The sequence below is a fragment of the Sceloporus occidentalis genome, unplaced genomic scaffold (genome assembly GCF_023333645.1).
Source record: "Sceloporus occidentalis isolate IW3139 unplaced genomic scaffold, rSceOcc1.0.p SCAF_2, whole genome shotgun sequence".
Taxonomy (NCBI): Eukaryota; Metazoa; Chordata; class Lepidosauria; order Squamata; family Phrynosomatidae; genus Sceloporus; species Sceloporus occidentalis.
The window spans coordinates 20117254-20130615 of NW_028316982.1; the positions used below are offsets into that span (position 1 = coordinate 20117254).

The window sequence follows — 13362 nt, forward strand, 5'->3', positions numbered from 1 at the left end:
AACAATGCTAGAAAAAGTGGAAGGCAGTAGAAAGAGAGGAACGCAGATGGTTAGACACAATCAAGGAGGCCACAGATCTGAGAATACAGAATCTGAGCAGAGCAGTTGAGGATGGGACTTGGAGGTGTCTCATTTACAGGGTCACCATGAGTCAAAGTCCACTTGAAGGCTGTTAACAACAACAGCATTACATCCTCTGTCACTCTTATCAGTGCAGCAGGACTTTGTTCACTCTTTGCAACTCTGTAGCACTCAAAAGTTGATGGGATTTCAGCCTTAGTCTAGAGCAGGTGTAAGGGTGCATAAGAAGCTGCAGTAGGAAGGAATGGAACACACACTCCCAATTCTGATGATAAAAACACCCCTTTGTGGAGGATAAGGCTATTATCTCCAGCAATGATTGTCATATTTTACCTCCAGTGCCAGGGGCTATATCCCTTAGGACAGTCCTGTTGTGTTCATGTCCTCGTTATGGACTTTTCATATTGTCTAAATGGTCATGGAATTTTACTGGACTAAATAAGTATTTGATCTAATCCAGCATGGCTCTTACATTTTTAGCCCACATGTCTGGGACAGACCTACAATCTCATAGGAACACCTGAAGACATGAGAGTGCAATATTTGCACAGAAAGTGTTCTCTAGGAACTTTCCTTATCTTCAAGTTGCCCTGGTGGATTTTTCTAGTTTTTCTTTCCAGACACAGATTTAAAGCTAAGAATGCCTTTGGAAAACGTGTGCCTTTATTTCTTCCTGTATTCTTAAGCTTAACCCTCAGTTTGCTGTAGTACTTATTTAGCCTCATTTAGATTTAATTTTGCAGGTTTAAAACTTGTTTTAAATATTGCAGTTTTGTTGTTGTATGCCTTCAAGTTTCTAACATGGACACCCCTAAGGCGGATCTATTATGTGTTTTTCTTAGCAAAATTTATTCAGAGAGGGGTTCCCTTTGCTTTCCACTGAGGCTGAGAGAGTATGAATTGCCCAAGGTCACCAAGTGGATTTCCATGGCCCAGTGGGATTCAAAGCCTGGTCTCCAGAGTCACAGCCCAGCACCCAATCTACTACACCATGCTGACTTTCATTGCAGCTATTGATCTTCTAAAATGCAGGCTGCTGTTGTTGTAGTTCATGGTCATATTTTTTTCTAATTTCATTTCTTACCTTCCCCCTTAGTTTGTTTCAGCCTTCTGGGAGAACTGTTTCTGTTATTTATCTGTAGCATAGTCAGCTGGGAACTAATATACATACATTTGGTTATTTTTCCCTTTCATTCTAACAGCGTTCATAGACTGTGGTATGCTTGACCAATCCTTGTTGGAATAACTCTTAGTTGTCGGTCAGGAAAATCAGTTATTACTAATACCTAAGTAATACTTCATTACTTTATTTTGAAATAAGTACCCGTACTGGAAATACAACTTGGAAAATAGCATAGTATTCAATTATATTGCCCGAAATGTACCTAAATTACACACTGGTGAAACATTTTTCCCATCAAGCTATATTAATGTGTTATTTCCCTCATGTATATCCACAAACAAAACAAAACAACATAAACTACCCAAAATATTGTGACAGTTAATCACAACAGCTTGCTAATAGACTACAATTTCAGTAACCGGCTTTTGAGCTTCATTTACATCTTGGCAGCTGAAAGGAACAAAACAGAATTTCCAACTTACAAATGGGTCCACATCCCATGGCTCCTCTTTCAGCTCAATGTGCTGTCGCCTTACCCAACATGTGATTGCAATAAGAAAACTATTGACAAAATAAAGCCAGGGAACATTCATTTCTATATATGCAGGAATCTGAGCACCAAGTAACACAACCAGGGTTTGAAGGAAAACAAATGGTGCCCAAGTGCCCATAAAACAGATTAGAAGTCTTGTCAAAAGATGCTTTGCATGGTCTTTAGGGCTACACTCAAGCACATAAGGGAAGAACAAAACAGTCTCTCTCTCAAAAGAAGTTAACTTAATTGATTGTACCATATCCACAATGTCTGACCAACGGAGTACAAGAACCAGACAGATGATGAACAGCATTCCTAGTGAGAGCCAGTAACTCTGGCTGCTGATGTAGAAAGGGCACTGATACACAGAAATGTAATTGTTTGCATCAAGCCCTACGAAGCTGCCTGGAAAATTCAGAACATAACAGAGAGCCAAAATCCATATGAAGAGAAGAACGATGGCATATAACAATCTCCAACACCTATTAGGATACTCCGATGTTTGGGTTATTGTAATGTAATAATCCAAGCCAGCAAGGAAACAAACTGGGTAATGTAAGATCCCATAGGTTAAGGCTGTGATCTGAGCCAAAAGGCAGATATGATACTCTGTAACGTGAATACCCAAAAGCATGAAGTTCTGAAAATAAGAGATGAAAGCCATGGTCACCAGAAGCACCAAGTCAAAGAATGCTAGTGAAATGCAAAAGCAGCTCATAAAACTCTCACGGAGAGTCTGTTTTCTGACTCGCAAAACATACAGATTGAGTAAAACTTTTCCCAGCATGATAAGCACAAGAGCTCCATTAGCTTCAGAGACAAAGAAGATGCGTCCATGTTGAAGATGGAGAAAGGAACAATTCTCACAGAAGATGGCAGCCATTTTTTCAGAGGCAGTGGACATTATTTCCAGTTCATGCCTAAAACAGAATATAAGACATTGTTAATTATACAGGAATTCTTGTATTTCAAGCAATTTCCTAAAGCAGCACAGGCTAATTCCACTATCTTAGGCCAATATTCTTGAGAGACTACTTTTCTGGAGACAGGTTTAGCTGTTTCATTTTTATTCTTGTGATTTAAATGTTTGTGATCTATCTGAATTGTGATTTAACTGAACTTTGTTTTATCCCATTTTTAACTACAGCCACCAATCAAGCAATCCATAAAGTTACAGAAATAGACATGCATTACAACAGCAATATATACAATAAATGCAGCAATAAATACTCATTGAAAGGCTATTGGAACAGAGATGTTTTCACAGAGCTAAGAACAGACAAGAGATAACCTGATTTTCTTTCCAGGGGGGAAATTCCTCAATTATGGTGTTAACACCAAAAAGATACAAACAAAAACCAATCAGTGATACCTTTATTGGCCAACCGAAATGTACAATATACTTGCTGCAAGCTTTTGAAGTTTCATGGGCTTCTTCATCAGGCAAGATGTTACAAACCAAACAGGAGAAGAAGAGAGAGAGAAAAAAAAAAACAATTGGAGATGTTAGTCAGATGACTGCATGTTGTTTTAGTAAAGATGCTATGATGGGGAGGATATCTTTTGCAGGCAGGTTCCTCCTTCTTCTGGCCATGCAGCAATAAGGACATTTTGGAAGTCCAGGAAATTTAAAGTCTATTTGCATCTCAACAGGGAACTATATGGTAGCTCAGCCCTGCCTTCAAGACTATAGACATCTGATGTTTCCATTTTAAATCCATTACTCTAATGGCAACAATCAACATATACAAAATGGCTCTCATGCTTTGAGCTTATGAATGGAGTTTCACTGCAATCCAGGTCTTTTAGGCTTAGTGATAACGTTTTAAAGAACAGAGAATGAGGATCACAATAGAAAAATAAAAATGCTGACACAAAGTTAGTTGAAAAGTACTGTTTGAAGCAGAGATAACTGGGACTAGGTCTTTTGCAGAATAAAAGTGGCATTATTCAAGCATTAATGCCATTGTCTGCTTTGATGCTGACTGCAGAGTCTGACTGGTTTAATAAGCAAGGTTGCACTCACCCAAATCCATGACTTGGTTGAGCACTGGCTCCCTCATGATGTTCTGCTGGACATGAATTTTGGTTAAGCAGCAGTTGCACAATAAAGCACAACATATCTGATAGACTGAGAATGATGGCAGATCAATATAATCACTGATGTGGTTGTGATTCCTGAATTAAGCACTTGGTTTGAGGATATAATAATTTCCCTTGGCATTGTATCTCAAGCTACCATCTATTGTCCCATTTCCAGCAGCAGTCAGCTATGTACCTCATAAGGAAATGTACATTCAGGACATAAAAGAAACAGTGCTCCTCTGACACAGGTCTCTTACATCTGGGCCAGAGCTTGGCAAAGTCCCCCCCCCCCCCCCCAATCTCAGACTATGCTTTCTGGGAATTCTGGATTTCTAATCCAAAAAGTAACTTTTTCAAGCTCTGTGTATTCAGAAGGATACTTGCTCCAGAAAGTAAGGTGAGAGAAAGTGATATAGGAGAGAAGAAGAATGAAAGAAGGTAGAGGTATAGGAGGAGAGATGGGGAAAAGGGTATGTAAGGAGAGCATAAGAGAGAGAAAGATATGAAGTGTTTAGGACCTGGTATAATTCATGTGTTAGGAGAGGAACACAGTATAGATGTTTTTAGTAATTAGAGAAATGTTCCCCCCCCCCCCAATTTGACATTGATTGTGATTACTGTGATGATTGACCTATGTTTGATTATGTGAATATGAATATGCATACGCACACGCAATTGCTCCAGACACAGAGATGCTATCTGGCCATTGTAGCTAATAGCCACTGATAGACCTACCCTTCAAGAATATAAATATGGATGATTGTTTTTAGAATAGAAGTAGCACATAAGCCTTGGTCTATCAGCTGCAAATGGGTTCATTCCAAGCCTCAGGTGATCAGTCAAATAACCATGACAGAGGACCCTGTCACAGGGGGTTAAAAGAGTGGCTTGCCTTTCCTGAATTCAGTGCTAATTCAGGAGGCAGCTGGTTCCTATCACACAGAAACTGTCATCAAACCACCCCCCTGGTCAGTCTTGTATGCAGCCAGGGTCGTCTAGGCTGTTTCCGTGGCCAATTTTAGAAGTCAGAAGCTTCCAACTTCTAAAAATGGCCACAGAAGTGGCTTAGATGCCCCTGGTGGCGATTTCTGTGTGATAGGAACTGGCTGCCTCCCGAATTAGCACTGAATTCAAGAAAGGTAAGCTGCTCTTTTAACTCCATGTGATAGGGTCCACACTTTCAACACCAGACCCACAACTTCAGTAATGGAAAATATTCACATCCTGTTCCGCTATACTTTCAGGTAACTTACAATAGCATTTTTACTGTTCATAGCATTTTGATATCACAGTAATACTTAAAAGGCCACTAAGAAGGGAATTCTGGCTTGCCAAATATTCCCTGATAAGGTTGTTGCTGAGGTGATGTTTCAGTTCTGGATGTCCTGGGTCCCAGCTCTTAACTTTTTGTCACTATCCGAGAGGCAAACAAGCAAGCTTTGATGCCATCATCTCTGCCACAGATGTTGAATTTCCTGATGTCTATTCATGCTGAAGGTACACCAGTCTGTGCTCAGTGGTTCTGTAGCCACTCGAATCTCTTCATTTTTAAGTTGTGGATTCTCCAAATCTACACAGCATGCATAAGCAGTAACATGAACACTCCCAGGTGGGCATCCCGAAGCTTCTATTGTGTCTCCTAGTCACAATTCGGCATATAAAATCTTTCTAAATGTTTTCCTAGATGAAATGACTAAATATTCAAAAAGGATAGCTATAGTAATAATGGGAAACTTCCACCACCCTGATACTTGTTAGGTGACTAATTCTGCCAAGAATGTAAGGACCAAAAATTGTTCATTTGCACTGCAGACAATAAACACAAAGGAGAAACCTCTTGACAGTAAGAGTGAAATAGACTACCTTGTATGGTAGTGGAGTCTCCTTTGGGGGTCCTTCTATGGAGGTATTTAAACTCAGGCTATTTGCCATCTCTCAGGAGTGCTTTAGTTGTGTATTCCTACATGGCAGATGGTTAGATTAGATGGCCTTTGCACCCTCTTCCAGCTCTATGATGCTATATTCTAGATATTTGTTTCGTTTAAAAAGGAAGTGGCATACACTGTTTTTCCTTTATGTGCTTATGAGAATATTTCATGTCTGTTAATATAATAATGCAATAATAATTTCTGAACTCAGCTCAACCTCTGATTTGTTTGTTTAGACATACAAGGAATGAATCATAAGTTAAAGTAAACAGGAGAAAAGCTGAAAAAGGCCAAGTCTTCTGAAGCCAAGAGAATGACAACTTGAAGTGCTCTAGCTCTTCTACTTTCCCACTACAACCACCACACACAAAACACAGGAAAATCTAGTCAGGAGCTAGAAAAATTATATGTACATGCATGGGAGACAAGAGAATGCAAAACCAGAGCTTTTGTTATTTTTGAAACAGATGTTCATATTACCAAAGAAGGGAGAAGCCGCAATTCCATTTTCATAGTGGCAAGGTAAGGGCAGTGGAAACTGCTGCTGTAAAACAACTGAACAGCACTCCAGTTGTACAGTGTCTCTTACACATGGGCACAGCAGTCTTTGCAATGGATATAGAATCTGCTTTCCCTGGACAGAAGAGCTCTTCCTGCCCTCTGGGTAGCATTTCCAGGAGACTGCTGCAGAAACTACTATGGGGAAAGGAGACAGGAAGGTCCACTTCTGTCAGCCCAATCAGAATGAATAAATCTCTTTTAGTATTCACTCTCCCCAGAAAATGCAGACTAACTAAAAAAATTTGCAGTACAATTTTTATGCAGTTCTTCTAATATGAATCCCAAGAAGTCAGTGTCTCGTTGGTCTCCAGCAACTTTCACAAAGGGAATGGAGCATACAGAAGCAGAAGACCGAGAAGAAGCGGCCTCTGGCAACAATCAGGATGGGACCACACTCCACTGCCATCTCAGGTCCCAAGCTCACACCACCAGGAGTTGGTTTAAACCGACTTCTTTTCGATTCAGTCCTTTGGACTGGAGCATGGCCTTGGCACAGCTTCCAGCCACTTTGGGGGCATGTGTCATCTAAATGCCATGCTTCCAAAGTGGCAGAAAGCCACTTCTTTTGGCCCGTGTGTTCCATGCCACAGTAATTTCTACTGCAATGGCTTGAAATGGTTTCAGGCATTTCCCCCAAATGTTCTAATATTTGTCAAAACACATTTCCAACATTGTGCAGAGTAAGTCATACCAGAACAGCATCACACAATGACAGAGGGAACATTATATGTCGACTAGACTGTGCTAGAACTATCTGGTAACATAGAACAGAGAGACTTCATTTGTGCAGTCAGGATTACACAAATCTTTTAACAACTGTAGGCATTTGCATATCACATTTTTGAGAACCAGTATGAAGAATACGGGGGTAGGGGTGGGCATTGTTTGGGGTAATACACATGATTTGCATATACATGTTTCTAGGAAGACTCCTTAGCAGCTTCAGCTAAGTATATCATGTAGCATGATAGCCTGGAGAGCCACTTTTAAGCCAACTATACTGGGCTAGACAGACCATAGTGGTTGCTTTTCAGTCAGGCAGAACCTTACAAACTGTGGAGGTTGTTTCCATATGTGAGATTCTCAACACTTGCACCTCTGTGACATTATTACTAATTCACAACTGAAGAAGCTTTGATAATGCTGGTAGAGCACAAACCAAAGGGTTTAAATTACAAGAAAAGAAATTCCACAAAGTGATAAGCTAAAAGAGTGTGTCAAATATAATTTCTTAGAAAAGTTTCCTCTTCTGGCTTCTGATGTTAATAACTACATTGATTTGTGTGAAACAGGATGACTTTTTTCAAAACTAGATGAAGTATTCACAACTGTATGAAGTATATTTCTCTGTGTGGATTCATAGTTTTTGGAAGACTTTTGTTATATATACATGGCCAGAAGACTTCTTGATAGAGTGGCACAGGAAGTGGCATTAATTTTAACTCACAAGCAAAAACTTTATTATGAAGAGGAGTTTTTCTTGTTACAGAGGAGTTAAAAGTTTTTAGCAGAATATTTACCTAAATGATTGTGATCCCAAATATACTTAAGAGTTAAAAATCAAGATGGGAAGTAGTAAAAATATAGTGATTTACACTATGTTTTGTGGGTAAGTGGCATAAGAAATCACATGCTTGATATAAGAAAATGTGAATTCTACATAATACTGTTGGGAAACTGATGGCTTACTAGGCGTTTTGGATCCCTCCCTCCCCGGTGTAAGAGAAATACCATGTACAGTATGCTTGAGTCCCATTGAAAACAATGGGGCTCATGCACAGAGTGAGGCATGTGCGCCACAGATGCACATGCCATTGCTGCTTCCATCATATGGCTTTGGCATAAGCTGCAATCCGCATATGGCGGGGGCGTGCTGTACTTTTATTGATGCAGCCTAGTATTACATTGGCTTTTTCAGCTGGTGCATCACACTGTTGATTCATGTTCAACTCATGGTCTACTAGGACTGCTAGATCCCTTTCACATATAGTCTTGTTAAGCCAGGTGTCCCCCATCCTATATCTGTGCATTTCATTTTTTTTTAATTTTATTTTTGCCCTAAATGTACTGTAGTACCTTACATTTCTCCCTGTTGAAATTAATTTTGTTAGTTTTGGTCCAGCTTTCTAATCTCTTAAAGTCATCTGTAAATCTTCAAAAGGCATCTATTCAAGGACTTGTAGTCCAATCCCTCACCCTGCAGAATATCCTCCATTCATAACAAGCAGGCATTGGCAAATAGCAAACCGGCAGCTGAAGCCCTGATTGCCAAGGCTGCTGCCTTGTGGGCTTTGTTCAGGGAGTTAGTGGTTCACTTCTCCTCGAGACCTTTGAGGAAGCCCTCACCCTCCCTTGAGGCAAGGGAGACTGAAACCAAAGAGGTCACAAGGCGGTCCACTGTGGGAACCCTGAGGTCCTCAAGCCCCTGTTTACGTGAGGCATAAAACATCTGTGCAATCATGGTTCCTTTTTTACTCTGTAATGGTAGTGCCCATTCTGATTTTACCAGTTGGAGGAAGACTGAGGAAAAGGGCATCTCCTTCCCCAACATCCTTGAGGAAGAACCCCTTTCACTAAACTCAGAGAAAGTCCCCACACATTGGGTGCTCAAGTGTGGCCTGGGTGAAGCAAGCCCCAGCACTGCAGAGACCTTGGATAACAAGGGAACAAAATCTTCAGAATGAAACAAGTGGTAAGAGGGTTCATCCTAGTATGAACTAGAATTAGAGCATTCTCCTTCCTCCTTTTCAGATCCAGCAGGTTCCTGAACGCCTGCCCCTAGGAGTGGACACTTCACATTGGAATCATATTCCGAGTCCTCAGAGGAATAGCAAAAGATACAGTCTTTCTTTAAATAGACAGGCTTTGAGCAAAGACACACTTAACTGAAGGCCCTTGGGAAGCCATATGCTGAAACTCTACTTCTTAAGCAACACACTGATTGCATGATAAGCTTGCTAAGAGTTCCTTAGCAGAGGCTTCTGAAGTTTCCTTGAGGCCAGACTGAGAGGCAGCCTGGGGTTCCAAAAGTTTCTTAACTGCAGCATTCAGGCTTGCATATCATCATCCCCTGACCCAGCTGCCTCATGAGCCTTTTGTCTGGTGAGGCAGAGCGGGCAGGAGGGAGGAGATGCCGATCTAACCGACTTCAGTTGTCCCTCATGAAGGGGTGGTGGAGAGTGAATTTGGCCATAATGGCCATGCTGATCCTGGCTATGGAAAAGGCCTAAGCTGTTCCTGGCCATTATGATGTCCCTGCTGCTCCCTATGAACTGAGAGGGCTGGCCTCAAGAACCAAATCACTCAAAATGATAGGAACCAGAATTAAGAATTGTTGTTTATCAATGACAAAATATCCACTGTTGCTCAACAGTGGTTGAGTGTTGGACTATGACTCCGGAGACCAGAGTTCAATTCCCATCTTGGCCAGTAACCTGCTGGGTGGCCTTGGCCACACACTCTCAGCCTCAGGGGAAGGCAATGGCAAAGCCTCTGAATAAATCATGCCTAGAAAATCTCATGATAGGTTTTCCTTAGGGTTGCCATAAGTCAGAAACGACTTGAAGGCACACAGCAACAACAAAAGAAGCCTATTCCAGAAGTTCTTGTTCAGCTTTAGTTGCTCAATTATCTCTAGTTTGCTAAGCAGAGTATGTTTTTTCCAGCCCTATAAACTCTATTACCTCTTCAGTGTGAACTGTGGTAATCCAGATGCTTGCCCCTTCAGTTTGCACAACTGTGCAGAGCAGATAGCAGTGTTGTTGTTGTTATCATTTCCCATTTATGGCGACCTTAAGACGAAGCTATCCCAGGGTTTTCTTGGCAAGTTTCTACAGAGAAGGGTTTGCCATTGCCCTCCTCTGCAGCTGAGAGACTGTGACTTGCCCAAGGTCACCTAGTTGGTTTGCATGGACAAGATGGATTCAAACCGTGCTCTCCAGAGTCCTACTCCAATGCTCAAACCACTACGCCACAGAGCAGGCAAGCCATGTACATTTACTCCAGAAGGAACAGCAGGCTTGTGAAAAGGACTGATGCAAGAGCACCAAGTAGTTCTCCAAATCGCAGGGCTATGTGCCTTCCTTTCTACAGAGCCAAAACTTCTCCCACTTGGAGAAAAGCATGGGGTATATGTGTGATTTTTAGCTGGAAATGGCTAGAAGGAAAAGGTTAGAGTAGCAACCAACCTCCTGTTGAAAGGTGCAGTGTCTCTCAGCTGGTTTCATTTTTAAAAAACACACCTGGCACAGCTACACACAACTGCCCATGGCTTTTGGTGTTTTTTTCAGGCTATGTGGCCATGTCCTAGAAGAGTTTGTTTCTCATGTTCCACCAGCATCTGTGGCTGGCGCCTTCAGAGAGGAAGATGCTGGCAAAACCTCAGAAACAAACTCTTCTAGAATAAGGCCACGTAGCTTGAAAAGCCCACAAAAAACTATGGATGCCAGCCACAAAAGCCTTCGACTTCACAACTGTGCATTACACTGAGATCGCACTTTGACTCACGAATTCATCCTAATAATTACTTTTCGTCGCCTTCGTCATTATCGTTACAGGTGCAAAGAGATGCATTTTAACCGCTGCCAACAGAGGTCTAGCCAATTAAACCTGTATAAAATTTAAAGCTCTGTAGAGAGATCTTGTAGACTAACCTTTGAGACTAACTAAAGAAAGGAGTTGGTGCTTGAGCTTTCATAGACGCAAGTCTACTCCTTCAGATGCATTTCACTTAAAACCCTGTTAACCTACTGCTCCGCTCTGGACCCCACAACATACTCCAACTCCCAGAATTCCATAGCCTTGAGCCAGACAACAAGTCAAAGTGGTACCAAACCGGGTTATTTCTCCAGTGTAGATGCGGCCTATGATTCTCAGGATCCCACAGCACTCAGCAGTTAAAAGTGGTGTCGAAACCAGATTAGGCATGAATTGACCTTTGTAATAAGAGTGCTTTCAGTTTTTGAAAGACTGCATCCACACTGCAGAAATAATCCAGTTTGAGACCACTTTATCTGCCCCTGGTTCAATGCTACAGAGTGGGGGGGGGGGATTCTGGGAGCTGTAGTTTTGTGAAACACTGATCCTTCTCCGTCAGAGAGAGAGAGAGAGAGAGAGAGAGCTCTGGTGCCAGGATAAAACTACAAATCCCAGTTATAAAGCGGTGTCAAACTGTGTTATTTCTGCAGTGTGTCAGAGAGGGCTCAGGTGCCGCAACAGAACTACAAATCCCAGGATCCCACAGGATGGAGCCATGGCAGTTAAAGTGGTGCCAAAGCCTTGGAGACAGACACAAACGCACTCTTCCCAGGCGGCAGGTCCCAGCCAGACCACACTGCAGAAATAACTGCAGCCCTGGCTCAGTGCTAGGGGATGCTGGGAACTGTAGTTTCGTGAGGCACTGCGCCTTCTCTTTCTTCTGCCCCAATGAACTCCAACCCCCATCATCCACTGGGGCTCCTGCGGTGAGTCTCTCTCTCTCTGACAAGGGCGCCAACCCACCTCTCCTCCTCCGGGGCTGAGTCCCTCTCCTGCTGGGCTCTCCTCCAGAGGAAGGCGCGCAAAGGCTTCCCTCTTCCCTCCCTCAGGCAGCCTCAGCCTCAGCCTCAGCAGCAGCAGGGCCTCCGCTTCCAGCGCCACCGCCTCAGAACTGGGCGCTACACAAAACACCACACACACAGACACAGACACACACAGACACACACAAGGGCTGCCTGCCACTCCCAGAAGAGGCCTCGGGTGGGGCTGGGAGACAGGGATCTCCCTCGGAGGAGCAGCCGGGGAGGGGCCCTTATTGCTATTGTTATTAGTATTAACAACGACAACAACGACGACAATTAATATAGAAACCGGTGCGAGGAGAAGGAAAGGGGGAACATGACTAGTCTTACTATATACATATCTTTAATTAATGTTTATTAATAATTAACTAACGCCCAGATATTATATATATATTATAATAATCATATTACTGTTAATTATTGTTTATTAATAATTAATGCCCAGATATTTTATATATATAGAGAGAGTATAATATTACATATATATATATATATATATATATATATAAAATCATATTGTTAATTAATGTTTATTAATAATTAACTAACGCCCAGATATTATATATATATATATATATAGATAGATAGATATATATAAAATCATATTACTGTTAATTATTGTTTATTAATAATTAATGCCCAGATATTATATATAGATATATATATAGTACAATATTACACAGACATATATATATATATATAATCATATTGTTAATTATTGTTTATTAACAATTAATTAATGCTCAAATATTATATATATATATATTAATATATATATATATATAATCATATTATTGTTAATTGTTGTTTATTAATAATTAAATAATTCCCAGGATATTATATATATATATATATAAGCATTAATTAACTATTAACAACAATAACATTGTTATTATTTACAATCTTTATTTATAATATTTATAATTATTTATATATAAATAATAAATAAACTTTATTCTTTCTGCTGCAGCAATCAAGGCAGCTTACATGACTAGAATATTTTGGAATAATACATACCCTCAATAAATAAATTGATCCCCCCCCCCTTTTTAAAACAGGATTAAATATAATTAATTCATATATATATATATATATATACACACACACACACACATATATATTCATCATAGTATATTATATATAAAAATATCTGGGGATTAATTAATTATTAATTAACAACACCATTATTATTGTTGTTGCTGCTGTTACTATTTATTATATACATATATATATATATATATATATATATTAATTACCTGGGCATTTAAAGCACTGCTTACATGGCTTGGGTCCAGATTACTCACAGGAACACCTCTCCCTTCATCATCCGCCTCGCACTCTCTGCTCCTCTGGGAAGGATTTATTACAGTCACATAAAACCAGATTCGTGACAACTTCCCAGAGGACCTTTTCCTTGGTTGCTCCAGAATTGTGGAATGATCTGCCGAAGAGATCCATCTTATCACCCCCCTTAGACGCCTTTTAAAAAGC

At 40.7% G+C, this 13362-nt stretch overlaps 1 protein-coding gene across 4 annotated transcripts; it reads right to left on the reverse strand.

The window, feature by feature from the left end:
* Positions 1 to 1410: 1410 nt before the first annotated feature.
* Positions 1411 to 11999, reverse strand: GPR160 (G protein-coupled receptor 160). 4 transcript variants are annotated; one of them, XM_089508867.1, is made up of 2 exons: positions 11813 to 11999; positions 1411 to 2659 (listed from the first exon to the last, which is right to left on the reverse strand). In XM_089508867.1, the coding sequence occupies exon 2, from the start codon at positions 2641 to 2643 to the stop codon at positions 1600 to 1602; it is 1044 nt and encodes a 347-aa protein (XP_089364993.1). In that variant the 5' UTR covers positions 2644 to 2659; positions 11813 to 11999; the 3' UTR covers positions 1411 to 1599. The 4 variants fall into 4 exon arrangements, with proteins under 4 accessions (XP_089364993.1, XP_089364995.1, XP_089364992.1 ...); XM_089508869.1 differs by lacking the exon at positions 11813 to 11999 and adding an exon at positions 10966 to 11117; XM_089508866.1 differs by lacking the exon at positions 11813 to 11999 and adding an exon at positions 9997 to 10148.
* Positions 12000 to 13362: the final 1363 nt, after the last annotated feature.

Coding starts and splice junctions, on each gene's coding strand:
- GPR160 (XM_089508866.1), bottom strand. CDS start 10,094: ATGGGAAATGATAACAACAACAACACTGCTATCTGCTCTGCACAGTTG. Junction 2,660..9,996: donor CCACAGTTCACACTGAAGAG/GTAATAGAGTTT, acceptor ATTCTGTTTTAG/GCATGAACTGGAAATAATGT.